Source organism: Clupea harengus, chromosome 22 (assembly GCF_900700415.2).
Source record: "Clupea harengus chromosome 22, Ch_v2.0.2, whole genome shotgun sequence".
Taxonomy (NCBI): domain Eukaryota; kingdom Metazoa; phylum Chordata; class Actinopteri; order Clupeiformes; family Clupeidae; genus Clupea; species Clupea harengus.
Window position 1 is genome coordinate 17,537,234 of NC_045173.1, and position 23,957 is coordinate 17,561,190.

The window sequence follows — 23,957 nt, forward strand, 5'->3', positions numbered from 1 at the left end:
GGATGGATCAAGAACAGTGAGAGCGACAAGAATAGAGACAAACACAAGTGTTGGGCCACTTCTCTGAGTTCACAGTGAGCTAATGATGCCCATACACCTCTTAAATGGCCTGTTCGGACACAGAGGACCATAACACTCAGATCTGTTGGCTTTACACCTGGTTGCACTGCCCCCAACAGGGAGAAAGGGGATGTATTTCATCATGGTAGTCTTGTTTCCTCAGCATCTACAGTGTGCAATGCTGCCAAGGGATGAGGCGGGCACTACTGCCACCTTGTGGCAAACAGAAGCAAAAGTATACTAGTGATGCTCATTGTGCAGTAAAATAAATAAATATAGCTTAGTTTCCCTGATTGTACAGTGATGTAACTTGGACATGCACTACAATTTATATTCATTACTATGTCAGAATAATGGTTAGTTTAAGTAATACAATTAAGAAACATTGATGTTTTTATACTAAACCATGTTTGATTACAGAACAATAAACTTAGGTACCAGACATAGGTCAGTATCTGTCTCTAGGCAGTTTCTGCAGTGGACCACTGTAAGTATTGTTTACCAATCTGGAATTTCTACTAGCTTTAAACTCTTTATCATTATGCTTTAATATCAACTTATTTTGTAGGACCAGAGAGTCTCCACATTCTGTGCTCAAATTTACTCATGGCAAGGAGAGGATCTAAAGTCCCCTAATTCCCCCCATTAATACTGGGAAGAAAAACATTTTATTTGACCTGTGATATACTTGTTCAGTATTGGTGGAGAATTAAAACAGCAAACATCTGTAAACAAAAAACAAAAAGTCTGAACATTCCAGGTCTATTCCCAGGTATAGTATTTCCCTATGTTCTTTGGTTGGGTTATATCATTCCATAAGACACTGGTCAGGGCGCCTCTACTCTACACGGCTTCCTCAGATGAGTGGGGATGAGGATCTGTCTCCATGAATGTAAAAGCACTCAGCAGCACCAGTCATTTGAGTTCATGACCAGCCAAAAGGCACAGTGGTGCTTTTATGTCTGCATGGAGTCCACAGCCGTTTTATATTACTATCCATTAGATGTGACTCGATGTGACTCGTCTAGTTCTCGGTTCTTTTTCATCATAATAAGGATTCTCACTGTCCCTTCATCTTGCAGTCGCTCTCTTTCTCTCTCTCTTGCCCTGCCCTTCTCTTTCCTTATTCTCTTTTAAAAAACATGTAATTTCAGATATGACATGGCAGCATCATTTTAAAGTATTTACATCTTTCACCATTTACATCTTATATCTTTCACTGCTCAGCTTCATTTCGTGTGAAACACTCAATGAGGCGAAAGAGCTATTCTTAGCGAAAGCATTGTCCACATCTCACCACTGGATTTTGCAAGCACTAAGCATTGAGTGTCATATGGATTCACATTATGTAGTAGCAGTATTAAGAGCGCTAAAAGGATGACATCATTCTCAGTGGAGACCCCACACACAATGCTTCAGCCAATGAGGTGCAGGCATATTGAATGCTCGGGCCAATCAGAGGGCTTGCTGGGCTGAGCCCTGAGTCCCTCTGTGTGCTGCCACTGTGCAGAGCGCCAGGCAGCTGTGTGTGTGTGTGTGGGGGGGGGGGGGGGTGGACTGATGGGAACTAAATAAAGGAGGAGCTTATGAGGCTGGGAGAGAGCTTGTGTGCCACAGAGAGATGCTGTTGCCAGGGAACAGGGAAAATGATGAATTGCCCATCATTCACACTATATGTGTGAGCAAATTAGAGACAGAGACAGACCAACAGACCATTACAAACATGACGGCTTATGTTGGCTAAAGAAGGAAATAAAAACATACGGTTAAGCTGTGGGGTTTATATAATTTTAACCGTGAGGGAGAAAGAGAGAGGGAAAAGGGGTTGAGAAGGAGAGGGGTAAAAAGAGAGGGAGTGGGTAGGAAGTGAACCCTGCGGATACCTCAGGTGGGGATTGCATAATCGCAGCTCAGCACAGCGTAGTGTTCACCACACTGCCCAGCCTCTCTGGGATTACCGTCTCCTCCATCACCATAGCAGCTCAGAGGATCAACACGCACGACGGACTCCCCCCACCACCTCCACCCACTTCCCCTTCTTTAGAGATGGAGGACCGCAGGCGGACGGGTAAGCAGTCTAGGAAACATCAGATTGGGCAGCGCATCATCATGGCCACAGGCTGAGGATGGGCATCCGTGGTGAGGAGGGAGCTGAACCAGGCATACAGACCTGAGTAGACTTGGTCCTATCCAAACTCCAGCCAGCCAGCCATCCACCAACCTACCGGTTCCAGCCAGCCACCCACCGACCTACTGGTTCCAGCCAGAGGGCTGCCCTTTTTTTTCTCAGCACGGGCGGGCAACCAGGCACAGAGGGTTCTTCCTGTTACCAGCTGCTCCAGAGACGCAGAGAGAGACGTAGAGCTTGAAGCTGAGGTTAGTATTGTCATTGTATACAAGCGACTGGATGTATGGGCTATGCAGGAAAAGATGACACAAACTCAACATCACTGAATGAGAGAGTGAGAGCGAGAGAGAGAAGGAGGGGAGGACATGAAAAAGCGAGGGAAAAACGGAGGTAAGGAGAGAGGAAAGCGGGTTGCGAGTTAATCCCACTAATTGGGTGCGATGATGTAATGTTTTTGTTTCTCTGTCAATAAATGACTGAAAAGTGTGGCGCAGATCCCAGGCTGATTAACATGGGGATGTAGCCCTAGCACATTAGAACCCTCTCTGAGCCCTGCGTGCCCTCTCTGTGCAGATCCCAATTTCACGCCTCATTCAGGGTTAAATAGCACAGCCAGATGTCTGGTTCTATCCATCAGGAGATATGGATCTGCCATTTTCTCATGCCCACTGGCTTCCCTCTCTCTCTCTCTCCCTCTCTCTCTCTCTCTCTCTCTCTCTCTCTCTCTCTCTCTCTTTCTATATCCATGTTTGACTACATGGCTTCTTCAATTTCATCCCTTGCCCACAATGTTGCTAGTGAGGGCACACCTCTGCGCTCAGTCTCGCATTCAAAGAAAATACTATGATGTCCCTGCTGTTGTTCTTTTCATTCCTCACCAACTGGCTAGCTGTTAGGCATAGTTAGGGGAGTGTCCCCTCGGTATTTTCCACCACGAAATGGTGTTTTTTATGAGCAGTATGAAATTGTGCGTGTATGTGTGGGACTGTGTGTGAGAGTTGTGTGCTTGCGAGTGTTAACGTATGTTTATTTCTGTGTGTGGCGTGTTTGCATATGTCTGTGTCCGTGTGTTTATAGTTGTGTGCCTGTATGTGTGTGTTATTGTGTCTGGGAGAGAGGCAGAAAGAGGGTGTGTGTTTATGCATGTGGGGGGCAAGCCATCTGCATGGCGGTGAGCATGTGCTGCGCAGTGTGAGACTTAGATGAACAGCTGCCCTGAAGACCTCTGACATCTGACATCTGCACAGGCAGGCAACCACAGCTCCACTAATCTACTGATGTCATGCTAACCTCACCATATATAGAACATAGCATTCATGCTTCACATACTGACATATGCGTGACTCGACTCGACACATCTCAGGGATTTTCTAGGCACTTGTATATCAGAATGACCATAGAATATAACAGACAAGATATAACAGAAAGGTCCCATTTCATGATGTGCTGTTACTGTGCTACTTAAAGGATGAATGCATTCATAATTTTTCTGTGTATTGTTCAGTGTAACTGTAATGTTATGACAGGAAACACAATCATTGTTGTTGTTGTTGTTGTTGTTATTGTTAGGCACTATTTCAAGCTGTGACTTTTATCTCAGTTGAGGCACATGGCATGTTTTTGTTTGCCCACTCCACGTGTCAGACAGGGAGCTCCCCAAGGCTGTGCATTTTAGTCAGCATTTGTTGGTTTTCCACATGGCCAAACTCACGCAGCAATCACACACAATCAGAGCCAGCCAAGCCTAGTGGCCACTCAGCAGCAGGGATTGATCCATTGTCTGAAGCACTTACTCCCCTGCCAGCAAGGCCGAGTCTCACTAGAGCTGAGTGCTCACTGCTCTGCTCCTAATGCATTTAGTTTCACGTCTATGCAGAACATGAGAATAGGACTGTAACTGTCAGATATACCACAGCAAATGAAGCATTGGTGCAAAGCACTGTTTTTACATTTGTTTCTGGTTGAATAAATCATTCTGTGCAGCACTCACAGAAAATCTGATATATACCACATTTGATATTGACTGTGTATTTTAGATACAAAATAGTCCTTAGTCGTTTACAACACCTCAGTCTGTGTCTTCAGATCCTTGCTTTGATGCCATTAGTGCTGTTAATGACCATCTCTCTCTTTCGCCCTCTCTCTCTTTCTCTCTCTCCCTCCCTCTCCCTCAGCCCTGGCCTCCTCTGGGGAGGATGGGCACTGCGGAGGCCACCCTACGCATGGAGAACATGGAGGTCAAGGATGAGTGGCAGGACGAGGACTTCCCCCGGTAGGCCAATGAGACGCCCCATCCCCGTGCTGTGTGCCAATGTGTGTGTGTGTGTGTGTGTGTGGATATAAGGGAGGAAACGTATACAGCAGTTGTGCACAAAGTTGTGCACAAACTCTACAGTCACAATGATTCAGCTTGGTGCAAGTCACCAATAAGACATGTTCTGTTTATATTATACTCCATGCTTGAGGCAGACGGGTTCTAGATGGTGCCACTGGTTTGTTACTCCTGTAGCACGTGATGTGTTGTCTGTTTCAGTAGTAGCACATTTTACAACACCTCTGAGGAAGCGACTGATGGCCAAAACCTTCACGGGATGGACTGAGATGAAAGACAGGAGTGGGTCATAAAAAAGGAGGAGTGGTGGTGATAAAAGGACCATGTGGGAGGCAAAGCAAACTCTTAGGAAATAGGAGAAGTCCTCAAAGTTAGTTTAAAATCAGAGAACGCCAACAAACACAGTCAACTTTGATTATTTGGAATAGGTCCCGTTCGGCAATTGGCAAGGGTGACGACACACAGGCAGACGCAAGAACAGAAGAGACCCTACCACCATTAACACCATTAATGATAACAGATGGTGCGCCCAGAATGATCCAGGATCATGTCTGAATGCAGTTATATACTCAAAGTGATTATGAACCCCTTCTCTGGGTGTGAACAGCGATTTGGGTTCTCTCCAGGTTGCATAGTGCCAGGAGCCAAAACAGCATCAATAAAATGAATGCAGTCTGAGAGGAAGGTATTAAACTGTTTACATAATACTAAATTGGGAGTCAAATGAGTGTTTGTTCAGTGCACTTAAGAGATCCTGACACTGACAGAACATCATTCAGAATGAAGGGAGTTAAAATAACACTGATAATTATGGCCAAAGGGAATCACCGGAGAATTACAATCCTATGAACTCACACCCATTTGTAATCAAGCATACCGTAGAGCCAAAAGAGGTGCCTGTGATTCAACGTCAGAAAAATAAGCCAGGGATACCTGCCCATCTGTGACAACACAAACACAAGTGAGCTTTTCTCTGGTGTTCATTTCTGGCAGAGGCACATCTTGGAGGAAGGCGCACTGCAACTTAAGAAAACACATGCAAACAGACAAAACCTAAGCCAATTAAAACTTAAATCATTAAACTGACAACACATGCATCTGCAGAATTTAGAAAAACACATCTGGGTTATGAAAAAGGCTATGCTATGTTAGCTGCCTGTAGCAGTAATAGTTAGCCCACTTTTAGTTACTTTCATTTTGCAATTTTTTTTTTAATCAGTTAGCAAATTCTTCCTTTATATCTCCATAGGCAAAGTTATCTTACCAGTGTTGGTATCCTCCAATTGGGGATTAGTTACTTTAAGTTACTTTTAGTTACTAAGGCTGACTGATTGAAAAATATTTCAAAATCATAGGCTTTATTTTAATAGTCATGTGAGCAAAACCTACCGATAGTTTAAATTGCGTGTCCCCTTTTTAACGTTAACAATTAATGTTATAGCCAGCATAGCGTGTTTCACAATCCAGATGTATTCATCACTTTTAAACATTTCAGTCGTCGTTTGTTGTAATTGCAGCACGTTTCTGAAATGTGTTGTATTATACTAAATTGTACAAAATGTTGCGCATGTGTTGTTAAATTAATTAAGATGTTTTCTTAATTCGCTTGTTTTGTCTCTTTGCATGTATTTTCTTAAATTGCAGTGCGTTGAGCTTTCAGGGCCACCGTAAAAGCCAGTAAGAGAAATGACTGTACATAAATATAATGTTCTGCTGTTCTTGTGAATTGCTTTGGGAATGCAGTGTAGGCTATACTTTGCCAAGCCAATGAAGCACATTTTAATTGACTTGAAACAAATGAAAGAGGGTGAAGCATGGGAGGATTAGAAAATTTGTACTTTTCAATCCGTGCTGAATTGTAGCGTAATTGGGGACTGTGATAAACTGCTCATTAGAAGACCACTCTCCCGTTTCTGGACTCCTGCTTAGCATGCGTTCCCGCTGCGCCGCACAGCCAGCGCACATGTAGGTCAGGATTAATCAGCTATGCAGGTGATCTCTACAGACACACATGCACCCCTGAGGGAGCCACTTGAGGCTCCAACAACAGAGCTAACAGGTCTGACGGTGTCTGTCATTTGGGGGGAGGCGGATTTATCACAAAGGTTTCTCTTGAAAAGCTGGAGTTAACTTGTTCTGAACAAAAACGATGTTTTGAAACTGGTCCAGTTCAACTCCTTTAATCCTCCTCCTCAGATCCAACTGTCGGGTTGTCACCGAATCCTTTCCACTCTTACTTCCAAGTCTCTGAGCCTGTAGTCAGCGGTGGATGTGATGTGTGTGTTTGGGAAGAAGGCTGATATTTAAAATGTCACTGTGCTTTACGCCCCTCTTGTCTCTCCCGAAACATGCTGACAGGCTCTGTTGTGAGAAAAGCCCTTGGGTGTATGCGTAATTACTGTTGTCTTCAGCATGCTCTAGACTAGTTATTGTTCCTTCAGTGGCAGAGAAGCATGAACCAGATTCAAACATTGTGCCCTCCTCTCTTCAATAATAGTTTTCACATCTGCTTGCTCTCTCTCTCTCCCTCTATTTCTCAAGCATGTATATCGCTTTCAATTATAACCAGTGTAAACTCCTTAGCTAACCAGAGACGGTGTCTCCCTCTCTCTCAGAGATTTTTGCTTTGTGGCTATGTTGACATTGAGCTTGCTCTTAGGGACCAGGCTGACATTGTCTGAGAACCATTGTGCTTTAAAAATAAAATTGACCTGTAATTAAATTAAATATGTCATTTAGTTTGCTTAATGTGCCTATGGGTCCAGAAGAACTGTCTGACTTGAATCTATATTAAAGGCAGGTCCAACTTAGAACACCACAGCACAGCCTCTCAGTATTTCAGTACAGTGTCATCCTCACAGGTTAGAGTGTGTGTGTCCTTGGCCTTGTGCAATGGTTGCCAAGCTGATTGTTGTTGTGGTCTGTCTTCTTTCTAGCTGTAGACATGATGGTGGTTGTTGTTGTAATATTCCTGTCGTTTGCAGTGGCTGCAGTGATTGTGGTTGTTTCCGCTATTTTCTCTCTACCCTCTGTGTGATGGTAGCAGGGTTTTTGTCATCTATCTCTTCCCTTTGCCCTTCCCTATAGGCCTCTGCCTGAGGATGGAGAGTCATGTGGCCTGACGGACAACACAACCTGTAAGTAGGACGTGGCCCTCAGACAGCCACAAGGCATTTGTTTAAATTAATTTTCAATTTTAGACACTGCGAGTGTAAACATCGATGGTCTCTGGTTTTGTTACCGGACTGTTTGTTGTTTTGGTAATCCGTCAACAACAGGATGCCTGAAATTGTCCTCAGGAAATATATTTAAGACTAAAATAATGCAGAAAGCTTCAAAACATTTACTCTGACATTTTATTTGTTTTTACAAAACCTAAGTCATGGATAATTCCAGGTGATGCATATAAATATGAACTTTTAACATGTAGTGCCACTATGTAACAAAAGTTCTGTCATCACTGAAAAACATAATAATGTAGAAAAATACCTTGTGTATCCCTCGATTGTTGTTGCTTTTCAGCTCCTCCCGGCCCCCTACATGTAGGAGAGGACATGGTTTCCTCCTCTCGCAGGAAACGACGGACTCTGGTCGCCCCAGACATGAATCTATCTCTGGACCAGAGCGAAGGTTCCATCCTGTCCGACGACTTCCTGGAGACACCTGATGACCTGGACATCAACGTGGACGACATTGATACTCCAGACGAGACAGACTCTTTGGAGTTCATCACCAACGGCACCGAGCTGGAATGGGAAGGTAAGCTCAGGGTGCCTCAGGGTATGGTTACTGGGACAAATTCCTGTTACGTGTGTTACCACACAAGGACATAAACAGGATTGTGTAAGAGTTTCATTAGTAAGTTTCATTACACTTCTATAAGGATATTTGATAAATTAAGATTAATTAAGCTGTGTAAATGGAAAGGACATTTTCACATTTGTGATACACATTGTAGAGGAATTAACAGTGTTTACATTTGATGTCCAAATTAAACCATATAATGTCTATATGGTGCGTGTATTTCATGGCATAATAACTGTAATAACAAACTAAAATTCATAGCACCTTTCAAGCAAAAATGCAACTCAAATTTCTAAAGAGTGTAAAACAGGGGACAAAAACATACAAGCAAGGACTCTAAATGAAGATTATATCTAAAAGAACAGAATAAATCAAATCCAAACTTCAGGTATTTCTGAAGGGGGGTCTGAAGCATCTCAAAATGCTGGTGCCGTCATCTTTGTTTACGGAGAAAATCAGACTGTGTGGCAGTCTCACATAGAGAGGATGCCACAGAGCTGATGTAAGCCATGCTAACTCTCCTCTGACAGATGACACCCCTGTTGCCTCGGCGAAGGGTCCCCCGGGCAATGGCGCGGGGCAGGGGGGAGAAGAGAGCGATGGGGCCAACCGCCTGTGGAGGACGGTGATCATCGGAGAGCAGGAGCAACGCATCGACATGCAGGCTATCCGGCCATACCTGCGCGTTGTCACCCACGGAGGTCAGTCTGTGAGAGGAAGGCTGAGAAAGCCATGCTGGGTGAAGGGGCACATATAATGCTGTATTGTCGGTGTGGCAGTGGTGCAGTTTTTAGGATGAGCTTTTCATAATGCTCTCAGATCAGTGCTGAGTTGCAGCTACACCTCATGAATGATCAGCCTTCTGCATTCGCTATAGAGCGACTGCACTAAACACCTTTACCTGCACAAGCAGAACCCTCACCTGATTCACCACACACTGGCTTTAAATTGACCATCATCATCAGCTTCCCATATGTCCACGTCACAGCAGACCTTGGCCCTAGGCTTGCCCCGACCTGCCCGTGACCTGGTCCTAAACTAGGTCTGCCCTGGCCCTCCAAACTAAGCTTTCAGAAACATGTCACTCACATGTCAAGTAGTCCTATTTAGCGACTGCGTCCATCTAAAGATCAGATGGCTATTCCTTAAACTTTTCCTGTCCAGTGTGGAACCCTAAGCTCTCAGTGTGTGTGCATCATCTTATTTCTCCTCCCGCTCAGGTTACTACGGCGAAGGCCTGAATGCCATCGTCGTGTTCGCAGCCTGCCATCTCCCTGACAGCAGCTGTACGGATTATCACTACATCATGGAGAACCTCTTCCTGTAAGGCACCCTGTCAAAACCAGTACAGTATTCATACCTAGAAGGTGTTCCTGAGGCTCGACTGATAGAGTGAGATGTATTTACCATGCTGCAAATGCATTAGTTAGTATATACATACATGCATAACATAGTTAAGACTGTTTCCATCCTTTGCTGCTGTGCTATGGAGGGATCATTTATTGCGTGGGTTTTGACCTTGAGTGGTGTACTTTTCAGGTATGTTATCAGCAGCCTGGAACTGCTGGTGGCGGAGGACTACATGATCATTTGCCTGAACGGAGCCACTCCCCGCAGGAAGATGCCTGGCATCAATTGGCTGAAGAGGTGTTATCAAATGATTGACAGGAGGTACAGTGGAGGTTCTGTGGAACAGCTGCTGTTCATGGACACACATCACTGATGTCTGTGGCTAAGTTCATATTTTTATAAATGCTAGTTGTTGTATGTCAGTGAGTGTTGTAGGCCTGCATGTCAGAGGGTATTTAATTAGCTCCTTGTGTGTTGCCCTCAGGTTACGGAAGAATCTGAAATGTCTGATTATTGCTCACCCTTCCTGGTTCATTCGGACTGTGCTGGCCATCTCAAGGCCTTTCCTCAGGTCTGCTTATCAACTTTTTGTCCTTTTTCTTCTTTGGTGGACACTGACAACAGAAAGATATATTGCCCAGAACACATTCTAAAGACAGGGAAGAAAATCCATTCTTTTTTGCAGCATGGCATACAAATGTATTAATTGCTGATTGTTTTATTTCTGTGATATTATTATGTATCAGTAAAACTGCTTGGTATTCTCATGCCGTCGGCATGTCTCTCGTGAGTCACGGCCGACAGCTCATTGTTGTTGTCATCGCTTCTGCAGCGTGAAGTTCATGGAAAAGATCCGCTACGTCCAGAGCCTGGAGGAGCTTGCGCAGATGGTGCCCATGGACCACGTGCAGATCCCGGAGTGTGTGCTGCAGTGAGTACATACGGCCATCAGGGGGCACTGTATTGACAAACAAATCAAAACCGTGTGTCTGTAAGCAATGAAGTGTTTGGTTGTAAGCCCACATCACATTCTGCTCCAGGTCTATGTTCCAGGTTGGCAGCGGGCCTCTCGTCTTGCAAAACCCAGACGCTTTAATCCATAATTAATCATTTTAATGACACACTGGTGGACACTGGGGCAGTTGTGGCCCAAAATATTCCCTGAACCAGCAGGAAAGAAATGTGTTCCCCACTCTCAACATCCACAGCTGAAGTGCCCTTGAGCAAAGCACCTAACCTACAACTGTCCCCTGGGGGCTGCGGGCTGCCCACTGCTCCGGGGCTTGTGTGTGCTCACTGCTCCTAATGTGTGTGTGTGAGTGTGTGTGTGTGTGTGTATGTGTTCATTGCTCCTAGTGTGTCTGTTCCATGCTCACGCTGGGTTAAATGCAAATTTCTTTGTGTGTGATCACATACTTGGCCAAGAAATCTGATAATAATAATTTGGAGCATGTCTCAGTACCTTTCTAGTAGAAGTACTACAATACTCAGCAACATTATATTCATAATGATCTGTTTGATGGCCTACGGGGACATATTCAAAGTGGCTAAGAAGGACATGTGAGGGGGGGGCACTGGGTTGCCTTCTGTTGACTTATAGGGGAAATTGAGATAGAAAAGAGTTAGGCGAGGACAGTATGTCAGGAATATCGGGTTGAGTGTCAGGCAAGCCTTGGACACATGATAAGGTCAGACACTGCATCTGGTTTTACGACTTTTTTAATTGCTTGCAGGTATGATGAGGAGAGAATGAAGGCTCAGAGAGAAAGGTAATAAGATGGTTTTACCAATTACACATTTTTAGTTGATATCCTTTAGTAGCAACGTTTTTTTTTTTATTTCTTCTGCAATTACATGCAAGCAGCATTCAGACATGTTCCAGCCTTGTCAGCCCTTGTATGCCCTTATGGCACCTGATCCTGTACCAGATGTGGCCATGACCTGGCACAGACATACTGGCCACATTCAGGCCAGATCAGTTACTGCACACTGGACACTGGACACTGATAATATTCTACGGTATTATATTCTACTGTACGGTTTTGTTGTGGGCATAATTGTTATTTCCAATCTTTTAAATCATTCACATGTTGTATCAAAGCCTATCATATAAGTAATGTCCAAAACAAATACATTAGGAGAGGAAACAGAAACATTACATTTAATGAAATGTTATACAGCAGTTATACAGTTATACATCACAATGTACATTTTTTTTTTTTTCTAAGTCGCAGTCTAGAGCGGGAGCGTCAGCAGCCAGAGGCGTCCGCCTCTAAAGAGAGGTGAGCACATGTGGACTGTGCTCCACACACACACACCCAAACACACACACACAACCCCAGTTGAAAACAGAGTGTGCTGTGCTGTTTGGTTGTACACATACATACGCTCTGTCGTGTTAGCTGAGAAGCCCATATGCATTGCACCTGCTGTGTTTGTTTATATTTATATATTTACTCTTTTCAGTCCACTCTCGATGGCAGAGGAGGCAGCGCCCTGACATCTCGGGGAAGGTGAGCAGAGGGATCGGTGTGGGGCATGTGACGAGGTTGGCATCGCCATCCTGGTGGTGCGGTAACAGTAGATGCCCGATCGACAGTTTAACGGCCACCCCTGGAGCGGTTTGCCATATTAGGAATGTTCCTGCCTGAAATGAGCGAGGGCTGGGCAGCTCACCTCCCTCATGACACGGAATCTATTTTATCTTTTTTTTTAGAGCTCTCTCTCTCTCTCACCCCTCTCTTTCTCAGCCCTGTTACATAAACTTACATCTGCTGGGCTATTTAGCACTGAGAGGTTGTACCCCCCCCCCCCCCCCCACACACACACACACACACACGCACACACACACACACAAACCCCACCATCAACACAACCTCCCGCTCCACTGCTGATCAATTCTATTTTTATGGGACCTGGTGATGCACTAGCACCCTCTCTGTCACACACAGACGCACACACACACACCAGGGATGGGGAGATTTATTTTAGAATGCCATACCATGCTGTCACGCACTGTTCTTGTAGGACGTGGGGTCATACATCACGGGGGTGTCACTTAGCCCTTGTGCTCATGGGACTTGCACAACGTGTACAATGTTCCCCTCCTGGGGGGGTCCATTCCCACTTTTCTTTGATCTCAAATCCATGCCAGAGAGGGCCAAAATGTCAGATATTTCTCAGGTGGTGTCCATGTGCGCTTTGGAATAATCTGTTAAATTATGAGGTTAAGTAGGGAGATGAGGTTAAAAATGTCAGTCCATTAACATCCAGTAGCAAGTATCTGCTTCTAAAAGTGTATATTTAAAACTTGATGTACATAAACATTAGTACTTAGTATGTACATATGTATACAGTATATAGAATTTATAATATGATGATATAAATGAACTCTATTGAGATGTTCAGTATGTCAGTTCTCAGCACTCTCCGCTCTTTCTTTCAAAGCTTGACTGGCTGCCCTGCTCAAATGTAAGTTTTGTACTGGGTAAACATTCAGCCTCTTTCTCAGCATATATACTCAGCATGTCTTCCCTGGTTGGAAATTGATAAACATTACGAGATAACTGAGAATTCACTAACCTGGTAACATTACATTTTAAATTATGCAACAATGTTATAATACAATATTGACCCATGCATTTTGCTACTGAACACTTCTAGATACCCCCTACCCTGTATAATTTACCCCTTCGCCCTTTGATATCACATTTAGCTAGAGTCATGGTAATAGTGGAGGTCCATGTTCCAGACATAATACTACCCCACATAAATAGTCCTGCATGTAAGGGCCATTGGGCCCTGGCTCTGGCCAATACATGCTTCTTGACTGGATAATTAATCACTGTATGGAGAGAGAAGGAAAGAAATGGAGAGCCATCTTGGATTGCACGTGAGGCTCGTTATCAGTGCCAATAGAAATAAGGGCTCCTGTAATGAGTGGACAGCACCTCATGATTTGCATCATATTAATGAACACTACTGTTTTACTCATTGATATAAACACACATTGAGTTGTTGCTTTGTTAATCCGATCCATTTTCTATGCTTTTTTCTTTTCTTAACACAGGGGTATGTACAATGGAATGGAGAGGGACAATATAAATCTATCATCATTCTTCTCTTCACTGCCAAAAGACCCACGTGGCCTAGACAGCCTCTCCCATACCAGCGCTTTTCTGCAGTTATGTGTCACACTGACCTAGCAAGACACTGACACTGACTATGGCATTTTCCGTAGCACACGGTCTTCAGGAGCAGATCCAGATCAATCCCCAGTGGAGGACAATGACTTTCGAAATGTCCTTCTTCTTCTACAAACTTCTCCTCTTCTCAATGTCTTCAAGTTCTCTGAGCAGTTACCAGCAGTGAATGTCAAATGCACACACATTAAGAGCACAAGGAAGGCACATGGCCACAGACTGCCAAGACACAACTTTCCAGACTGTAGAACTGAACATCCTGTTCCAAACCGAGTGGGAGATTTCAGAGTTCAGTTCATTTTTGTGCGTCTGTTTTAGATCTTGCCGGATTATGTTCCCAACTGGTTGTGTTAAGACGTTTCTATGAGACAGCTGGGATCAATGTTAAAGTTGTTGTAACATAGTGTACAGTGCTATACATGTCCATAATGTAACATTCGTGGTGAAAATTAATGGAATGAAAAATTAATTCTGTTCATTGTCATGTTGCTGCATGACTCTGAAGTCCGTGGTGTCTTATACACTGCAGAATCCAATGACTGATCCACTTCATGAGGAGAGAGTGACCAGAAGGCCTGTGCAGGCAGCATCAAGGGAATATTACATACCCAAACTAACAACAGAGTTGTGGCTCAGTGTCTGTAATGATGCGGTTCATTTATAAGTTAACTTAACTTGTTCTGTGGTTGAATAATAACAAAATATGTATTCTGGCTTAATGGAGGGTGTGGGGCGAGGTGGGTGTTCTGTGACATGCGGTTCTGTATATACAGTGTATGTAAACTTTAAGACCATTGCCATGTGAAAATTAACTTCTTAATTATTTTTTATTATTTTAACAAATGCTTTGACCACGTGAAGTGGCCTTTTAAAACCATTAAATGAAAATAACAGACATAAAAATGTATGTTATCTGCTGTATTTCACTCTGCTGTCTGCTTCTATTAGGATCATTAACAATTGTATCCATTCCCTGGGTAACAAATTCTTGTTTAAATGGTTGGCTTCTGCTCCAGCTAGAAAGTCTACTAATTAGTATTAACTAAGTGGGTTTTAGGAAGAGAAATTAACAAATTTAGATTTAAAATATAGCACAACAATAAACATATTGAAGACATCTGCTGAGATAGGTGCTTAAGCATGGTAGCATGGTAGGGATTTGCAGCTCAAGTGAGTAGGTTAACGTTGTAGGCTAGAGTTCACTAGCTAGTTATAGCTGGCGGAGCTACTGAGTAGGGTAGCATACCCACAGGACCAATGAACCGGCATGATAAATAAGAGCCACCACATCTATAATTAACTCGTGATTTACCCATGTCGTTTCTTTTACTATTTTAAACTTTATGTGCTATACCTTTATATCCAGCAGCTGATTATGGCAGCTTTCACCAGGTGGGTCGGACAGTCGCTCCAAGTCTGTTTACTAGACGTTATCACCGTCTGTCTGTCTGCACGCTCGTGAGGCTCACTCACTCACTCACGACCAAACAGAGCCATGCGCTTGCCACCAGTCTCAAACAGGTGGGGTTCCTGTGCTACTCGAGACTATTTTATTTCTAACTAAAAATTAAACAAAATAAGTTCACTGAATAGGTTGTTAGGTGTGAATTTGACGATCTCAAAATTAAAAATATATATACAGTGCTGCTTGAAAGTATGTGAACCCCTTGAGCAGTTTAGAGTTATCTGTTGTTTTACCATGACTTTCCTATTTTATCATCACCAGTTTTCCATATATGAAATGTCAGGTTTATGTTTATCAATTGCATGTACTTGTTTAGAGGGAATTGTGTGAGAAGTCAAAAAACTACATGAAACATGGAATTAGTGTATGTGCAAAAGTAAGTGAACCCCCAGCTGCATTGGTAAAGTGAAGTCAAGTAGGTAACAGATTCGGTGAAACACATTTGGGTGCTTAATTAGTCAATTAAGCAAACCAATCAAATGAGACATCTTAGGAAAAGGGTTGGGCAACACAAATTAAAAGAGAGAGGAAACCAACCAAACTACTGTAGTGCACCCACACAGATCAACAATGCAGAGAGGAAAGGAGATATGTGAGGACATCAGGAAGAAGGAGCTGACAGCCCATCAGTCTGAGTAAAGCTATAAGACCATCTACAAAAGTTTATAGCTCCATCCATCCACTGTAAGACAAATAATTTACAAATGGAGGGCATTCAACATGATCGCAACTCTGCCTAGAAGTGGACGTCCATCAAGACCATCACCAAGAAGCACCTGAAGAATAATAAATCAGGTAAAGGCCACCCCACACATCACCTCTAAAGAGTTGCGTACCTCTCTGGCAGCATCTGGGGTATCTTGGACTCATCTGTCCAGAGAATGGACTTCCAGAAGGCCTCTGGTTTGTCCAAGTGCTCTCTGGAAAAAGTTGAAACAGGCAGCTTTGTTCTTTCTTGAGAGCAGAGGCTTCCTTCTAGCAACCCTCCCATGTATGTCATGTCTATTCAATTTTTCATCTGATTTCATTCCTGCAATCTTCCAAAAGATGGCAATGCGGTGGTGAAAGTGAAATCCCCTTACCCCATAAGGAAATTAAATATATCAAGGTTAACAAGATTTAGTTGCAGTAGCCATAAAAGTAATTTAAACACATTTGATGTCACCTATCTTTTCCCCCTCCCTGGGCTGTGGGCCAAATCAGATCATATTGTGCTGGCTGCAGATGTCTAAAACATGCATACGACATTTTTTTTTTAGTCAATTCACAGGACACATGGGCACCTTCACTTGGACACACAGTTAGATGAGAAGCACAAGACTTGCTCTTCTTATCAGGTTCCAAAGTTCATCTCCTAAAATCTCACTATGACTGATTATAAATAGCAGGCGGATGAGGATAGTGTGAGCAGCGGTGTGTATAAAGGCAAATAAATCTCTCTGAGTCAGAGCAACAAAGCTACCGAAAGAGCTTTGAATATAGTCATCTCGTGTGCATGGTCAACAGCCTAGGGCTTTGGAGGGAAAACACACAGGCATACATGTGCACAGACATACATAGGCACACATAGATAGACCCTCATATACATACCCACACAAAGTTAACGATGATTCAGTTTTTCCTGTGGTCATAATGTTGAAACTTATAATTTCCGCTTCTGACTGCCTGTTGACCTGACTGATATGGTCACAGGTTCCGGAAGGCAGGCTAGTATTCCTACCGGTTGCATCAGGCGGACGTGTGACGCTGTGATCAGCCACGCTCATACACGCTCACTGTGCTAAATATAGCATTGTTCCTCTCATCTAGAGAGAAGGTTGAAGTGTGGACATTCTTGTTTAGCTTCTAGGAAAATGTTCATTTGCTGAGGCCACGTAAACAGTGAACGTTTAATGAAGGAGCAGAGTCTCAGCCTGGGAAGTAGTCAAATTTCTCAGGTTCTTTGGCCGGAATTCCTCCCTTGTTGTCAAAGATATGGCTGCTTAAGAGAGGGCTAGACATACAAAAGTCCTTCACTGAAATTCCAAGCTCTCACATGGCCAACTATTATATAACCAGCTGCCTGCATTTCATGTCGTGCCTGTATCGCATCCACCAGAGGCAGAACTGAATATTGGCTTTATGTTATAATTTTGAATTATCCCTGTGAAACATAGAATTATTGTGAACTAAATTGGTCTCTGCCAAATCTGGAGAGAACTTAGTAGGTTAGCATTGTACTCTGATCATATAGCTTAAAACTGATCATGAAACTGATCATATATAATTAAATGTACAAGTTATGTATGTGTGTGTGTGTGTAAATGTTTCATTTACATTTAAATATAATCATTTGAATATTCCCATATATATATATATATATATATATATATGCATGGACTGAACAGGTATAGCATTTGCATTTACCTACTATTATGTGTCGTGCATTAGGCATCTAGACTTCCAAACCCAAGGGATAGCTTTCAACGTTTTCATAACTCTACTCATTACTGAAGGAGATTGGTATAATGATTAGATTGTAATCACACGTAGCAATGTGATATGATAACAATATGTATCTTTAAAGGAGAGCTTTAAATCTTTAAATGTATTGGTAGGTTTCATGTTCATAGCATACTCCTTCATGATCAGTTCATGTTGTGATAATGAGTTGGCAACAGATGTTTTCTAAAATTGTTTAAATTAAGTCATAATTTTCACTCTACTTAAGTTACAGCAAGCTAACAATAAATGTCAAAGATTCAGAGATTCTATGGAATGGTTATCTGTTACATTATTTGAGAACCTCAACCATGGTATTGGAGCTGTCTATGATTGACGGTCTAGTACCCATCTGTATTTGATGAAGGACAAAATGCAACAGGTGCAAAGTTGGAACGTGGTCGTCATGCAAATTCAGCACAGACTTTGCAGTCGTTGATTGGACTACAGTAGTAGGCTGGATTTTCTGATTGGCTGCATGGCAACAGACCCATTGGAGTGCGAAGTTCGTGACTCGTTAGCTCTCCGTGACGCAAGGACACATAGGCTATATATTGAAGAGGGAACTCTATTCTATCAATGAAGTAGTAAGGAGATTCTGGAGGAATAGAAAGAAAGGAGAAAAGCATTCCTAAGCCTTCTGAAGTGTTAGCGTGCGTTAGGCTCTCTAAGACCTCGTCGGCTTTATCCGCACTTCATAGACCAAGACAAATCATAATTTCAAAATGAAATACATCATTGGTATCGGCGGGTAAGTACAACTTACTGCACTTTACAGTTATGACATTTACCTGTTATTTTGGTCTTTGATTAACTTAAATTAACGATGTGTTTCAATTTTCTAGCGTGACCAACGGTGGCAAAACCACGTTGACGAATGGATTGCTGAAAACATTGCCTAATTGCTGTGTAATACATCAAGACGACTTTTTCAAGGTAAACACTGTTTTTTTTTCTCTGAAATGTATTGTTCCTGTATGAAGGTATATTAGTCAGAGGATGAAGTTCAAGGTTTGTTCATTAAATGTGACAGCCATTTTTTAATTATTTCTGTTTCAGATCTTCACTTAGGCTTCTTTCATATTTATCACCTAATTGGTTGAAAAGTACATTATTTGAAGGGGGATACTTCATTAAAGAAACATGTCCTTACTTAACAACAGCTTTGAGAAGGACTTTGTTCATGTTTATAGTGATCATTCTGTATTTGGCATGCAGTAACTAAACCAATATGCTGATTAATTCCTGGACAGCCAAACACAAATGTAAACATAAACTTTATTGGACAACTCCAGACTCAACATTGGACAAATCCAGAGTCAAGAACTATGATTTTGTAATGAGCTTCAAGTTTTTTTTTACTCTCAATCCTCTCAATGATATATGTTTTGAGTATATTCTCTAATTATTTTAATGGTGTCAATGCTTCAAATAAATACCCTCAAGCGCTCAACAGTCACCTTGTGTTGACAATGTCAGCTATGACACCACTGATATCAACTCAAGCCAGTCAAGAATACAGTACTATATAACAGCATACATGCTGTTATGGAGGCCTTGGCTCCTTTTGAGCCAATGGCCTTGCCAGGTGTTTGGTGGTGCTTGGCTATCCATGTCCAGGTGTGATCAGCACTGTCTGATACACGATGCAGCAATGTTTTATTGGTCACTGTAATTTCAGACCCAAGATCATATAGAGGTCGGGGAAGACGGCTTTAGGCAATGGGATGGTAAGATTGGATTTCGCTGTAGAGAAACAGTAACGTACAGCATTTTTCTCTTAAATTTGACATAACTATGTCATTACCTAGAGAAAAACAAACAAACAAAACCAAAAAAAGATGTATATTCCATGTCTTTGAGGTCCATGCATCTAAAGCATGTCGGTTTTCGCTCTCTTTTCTCTTCAGTCATCACCTCCTTGGACATGGAGGCAATGGTTAACACAGTGAAGGGCTGGCTGGAGAACCCGGTGAAGTTTGCCCGCTCTCACGGTGTGACTGTGTCACCTTTTGCCGAGGACCCCGAGAGGGACACGCACATACTCATCGTCGAGGGATTCCTAATCTACAACTACAAGTAGGTCCATCTGAAAACTCTGGATTCCCAGTCACCACCTAGTCCACATTCATGTCACTCGAGTATTCCTCATACATACTTTTCTCTATATTATGACGGTAACTGTGTAATTGTGCTCTATCCCAGGCCTTTGGTTGAAATCTATGACAAGTCCTACTACATCACCATTCCATACGAGGAGTGCAAGAGGAGAAGAAGGTGAGGTGTCACTTTAGTTTACAGTAGACACATTTGTAAACATACAGTACATTTACACACAACAAGTCCTGTCCTGATCTGGTGCAAATCTGCCTCTGGTCAGAGCCGGAAGTGTTTCATAGTCAGCCACTGTCTCAGCAGAGCAATGAGGTGGAACTTTGTGTGTACAGGAGCATTTTCTGTTTGTATGTTTACAAACACATTTGATCTCCTCTTGCTATAGCTCAAGGACGTACACAGTCCCCGACCCACCTGGTCTGTTTGACGCCCATGTTTGGCCCATGTACTTGAAACACCGAAAAGAGATGGACAACAACTGTAATGCTATTGGTAAGGAAGCAAATTATCATTGTTTTAGCTGTTCATTGATCATTGATATTAATTGTGAATACTATTACTACTGCTAATTAAATAATAATAATAATAAATCACATTCATTTTTTTCCTCTAGTATATATGGATGGCTTGAAATCAAAAGATGAGATCTACAGCTTGGTGTTTGGAGACATTCAAAATACCTTGTTGAATAGCTAATAGGTAAATGCCACATCTTGACATAACAATCTTACCTTTATCCACATTTTTACCTATCAAGATTTCTAAGTTCTTGTTGTCTTTCTTTCTGTTTGCAGTGGGACCAGTGGGCCGAAGACTTTGTGTATAGAATTGTAAATATCTTACTTCAGTTAACAAAACAAAATGTCTACATCTAATTGAACCTCTGTACTGTACATTATACAATGAAAGCTAACTTATTCACTGTAACTAAAGACAGAAGCTAGGGATTTTGTATTGTTACATATTGTGAACCTTTTTTATTTGAATTACCTCAGGCTTTGCCAAATGCTGTACTGCAGCTGGCACAAAGGCTGACTTTTGTTTTCACCCAAATGTTAACCTTTGCTTGAAGTATTACTGTCCTCATACAAAGAGACATTTGAATCGATTTGCTGTTCTGGTTTTTATTTCAACAACACCACAACATGATTAGAAATCATACAGTTGAATCATGCAAAGTATAATCTTTTTTTTTTTCAAATGTAAAAACTGATTAGTCACAACATGGGTGAAAGAGCAGTCATTCTCAATGAAAAATCACTATCAAAACAGAGAGACATCATCTAATTTAAACAGTCCAGCAAACTACTTCTGATAAAAAAAATAATCCATTAAATACCTGGTATGCTGTGATGCAATTTATTGTCTTTCTTAAAATGAATGACTAGCCCCATAAATTAAATACATTCTCTTTAATTTATTTCACTAGAATGTCAAGTGCTATAAAACATGTACCCAAATGGAGGGAAACACTAAAGTCATAATCTTTACCTCAATATAGTCCCGTAGTAGTATACACTTGTAAGTTATTAACATTAATACTCAAATGTTACTGCTTGACCATCATTTGCATTAGGCTGGCATTCTCAGCTTTGGTAACAGGATATAAAAGTTTGGGTTATTGTGTCAAGAGTCACATAAGCTCTCTAGTAAGACATCAAAGCACAAGGTGTGTAAATGTAAAAAGCAAACTTTTCACAGTAATGTTATGCATACAGAAAGTAATGGTCACCACGGCAGTATCTTGTGATACATTGTTGGGAGGCACAGAATGCCCACTCTTGGCCGGCTGCTGGGTGTTGGAGTGGGTGGATTATATATAGGCCAGATGCCTACGGTGTCAAGAGGGTAAAGTGGGGGCTCTAAATAGAGGGGGATGTTTCTGATCTTGACGTGTCCTGACTAGTGCCCACTCTCACCATGGACTCAGAGGCCAATTGCCACCATTTACAAGTGCCTCGCCAGGGGGAAAGGTGAGAGGCTGCCTGGCATGTGCCACGTCATAGCTGAGTGGCAGTGGAAAAGTCACCATATGTAATCATGTTTCTCCCATGTTTGGTCATAAGGAAGCCTGGATAGAGGAGACGTCTCTAACCATGTGCATTTTTTTAAAAATAGAGGTAACGTACTAGGGGATGGTACAGCTGGACTTGGCTACCTATAATAGTCTGGACCTCAGCCTTCAGCTAATACTGCAATGCCAAATATACAGACCTTAAGTACATGATGGCAGTGTTCAAACTGCTAAAATAAATCATGCAAAACATATATAATAAAAAAATGAAACGGATAAACACATCTTTATCATGCGTAATGAAGCAACATCTTCATATGTCTGAATAAAGCCATTCTTCAAAAACGTATGGCCATTTTTAAGTGACCAGTCATTCAACCACATGATCTCAGTAAATCACTGCACCTGAAAGGAATGTGACGGGGTCATCCACTGGGGCAGTTTATTTAATAACTGTGCTGTGTAGACGGCAGTGCTTCCCCTCCTGAGTTCTATACAGCGATCCTCATGTGCAAAGCAACTTAATACAGAGGCAGCTTGTCACTGACACTCATAACTCAGATTGGTTCACAGCCAGGCAGTATGTTGCCATGGACAGCTGTAAATGTTTCAAATCTATTTAACATTTGTTGGATGGCAGCTGGGGTACTGGGGGCTTTCCATTCACAGTAGAGTTATGAAAGATCATGCTCCCAAATTAACTAATCTAAACTGATAAAATATAGTTTTTAATTATTATTCACCTTACTTTTGCCATATGCTATGTTTCATAGGTTTCATTTGTATTACACTTTTGATTAACAGATGCCGCTCTGAACAGTTGCAATGTACCAGAATATGAAGACTCAGCATCAGCTCAATAGTCAGTCAATTTACTTTTCCCCACACAAAGCCGACAAAAAAACAGTGTCTGTTGTCTACCATGATGATACATTTGAGGTCATCTGAAGCTGTATCAATAGATTTCTGTTTACTCTTTTAAGGACGTGATAGGTGAAGTGTCTTTAATTAAATGGGTGACAGATTCAGGCCAAGCGTAATGCATTAAACGCTCATTAAATACAGTGTATAGGTCACATTTAGTGTTGGACACTTGGAAGGTCGACACGTGTGCTTCTGATATCAGCACGGCAATCATAAAACCTGACAATCTACTAAATGAATGTCAGAGCTGTGGTTGAAATTGAACTGCTGAATGACAGAGTTAATACAGAGCCAGTGACACATTAACAGGGTAGCCATTTTTTCGTGTTAGTGAAAATAGATTAGGCAACATTTAAACGAAACTTAATTTGGTTAAAATGGTAGTCTGTCGCGGGTAGGCAAACAGACAGACGACACACATGGCAAATAGCCTACATTTTACCCCAAGGCACTTTATGTAACACATCTATGCTCACTTACAGCAGACGCGTCTTGCCAAAACGTGTTTCCAAAAATCACGAGTGCAAGTCTCGATTTGATCTGTAATGCCCCCTAAGGTTCTAATGGGCTATTCATTCACAGAAAGAAACCGACCCTTTCGTTCTTTTCCACCTGCTTGAGTTACATCTCCATACAGTTCCTTATGGCAGACTTTCAAAGAGTGTGGTGATCATTTTAACAGTGTTCATTTCTCACCTGGCAAATTGTTCCCCCATGATCAGTAGTTATGTGGTTGTAAGGTGACCTTCAGACCTCGGGACATATCATAAGGTTGGGTATTCCTTTGTAGGGTAAAGTGTACTTGGCTTCGGTAGTAACAAGAGAGAGGAAGGTATATTCCGGTTGTGGTTTCTTGTAGTAAAACCAATAAAGACGATCTTCGTTTTATCACACAAGAGGCAAAGATCAGTGCAGCCTGGGATACCTAGATTTATGAAATGAATATTCAGAGCGGTAGAAACATTAGTTTGATGTCGGGAGCAAAACAAGGGGAAGATTTTATTCATCAACCTTTTTCCGAAACATCCAGGAGTGTCAAGCAAATGTGATTTTTATTTCAAGCAATTTCCCAAATAACCGAC

At 42.1% G+C, this 23,957-nt stretch overlaps 2 protein-coding genes and 1 long non-coding RNA gene across 5 annotated transcripts; 2 read left to right on the forward strand and 1 right to left on the reverse strand.

Moving 5' to 3' along the window:
* Positions 1–1,622: 1,622 nt before the first annotated feature.
* atcayb (ATCAY kinesin light chain interacting caytaxin b) lies at positions 1,623–14,802 on the forward strand. Of its 3 annotated transcripts, XM_031559970.1 has the most exons (15): positions 1,623–2,436; positions 4,363–4,460; positions 6,879–6,905; positions 7,608–7,657; positions 8,043–8,279; positions 8,855–9,025; positions 9,545–9,647; positions 9,864–9,995; positions 10,159–10,245; positions 10,507–10,605; positions 11,408–11,443; positions 11,903–11,956; positions 12,141–12,187; positions 13,122–13,145; positions 13,744–14,802. In XM_031559970.1, the coding sequence occupies exons 2-13, from the start codon at positions 4,384–4,386 to the stop codon at positions 12,172–12,174; spliced, it is 1,107 nt and encodes a 368-aa protein (XP_031415830.1). In that variant the 5' UTR covers positions 1,623–2,436; positions 4,363–4,383; the 3' UTR covers positions 12,175–12,187; positions 13,122–13,145; positions 13,744–14,802. The 3 variants fall into 3 exon arrangements, with proteins under 3 accessions (XP_031415830.1, XP_031415829.1, XP_031415831.1); XM_031559969.1 differs by lacking the exon at positions 13,122–13,145; XM_031559971.1 differs by lacking the exons at positions 6,879–6,905; positions 13,122–13,145.
* Positions 10,491–17,012, reverse strand: LOC116218395. Its single transcript, XR_004162824.2, has 3 exons — positions 16,932–17,012; positions 16,178–16,261; positions 10,491–10,632 (listed from the first exon to the last, which is right to left on the reverse strand). It is a non-coding gene; the product is annotated as an uncharacterized LOC116218395 (long non-coding RNA).
* A 1,372-nt stretch (positions 17,013–18,384) lies between these two features.
* LOC105907080 (nicotinamide riboside kinase 2-like) lies at positions 18,385–21,045 on the forward strand. Its single transcript, XM_012835358.3, has 8 exons — positions 18,385–18,573; positions 18,668–18,758; positions 19,504–19,552; positions 19,733–19,901; positions 20,028–20,099; positions 20,323–20,429; positions 20,551–20,636; positions 20,732–21,045. The coding sequence occupies exons 1-7, from the start codon at positions 18,548–18,550 to the stop codon at positions 20,631–20,633; spliced, it is 597 nt and encodes a 198-aa protein (XP_012690812.1). The 5' UTR covers positions 18,385–18,547; the 3' UTR covers positions 20,634–20,636; positions 20,732–21,045.
* The last annotated feature ends 2,912 nt before the right edge of the window (positions 21,046–23,957 follow it).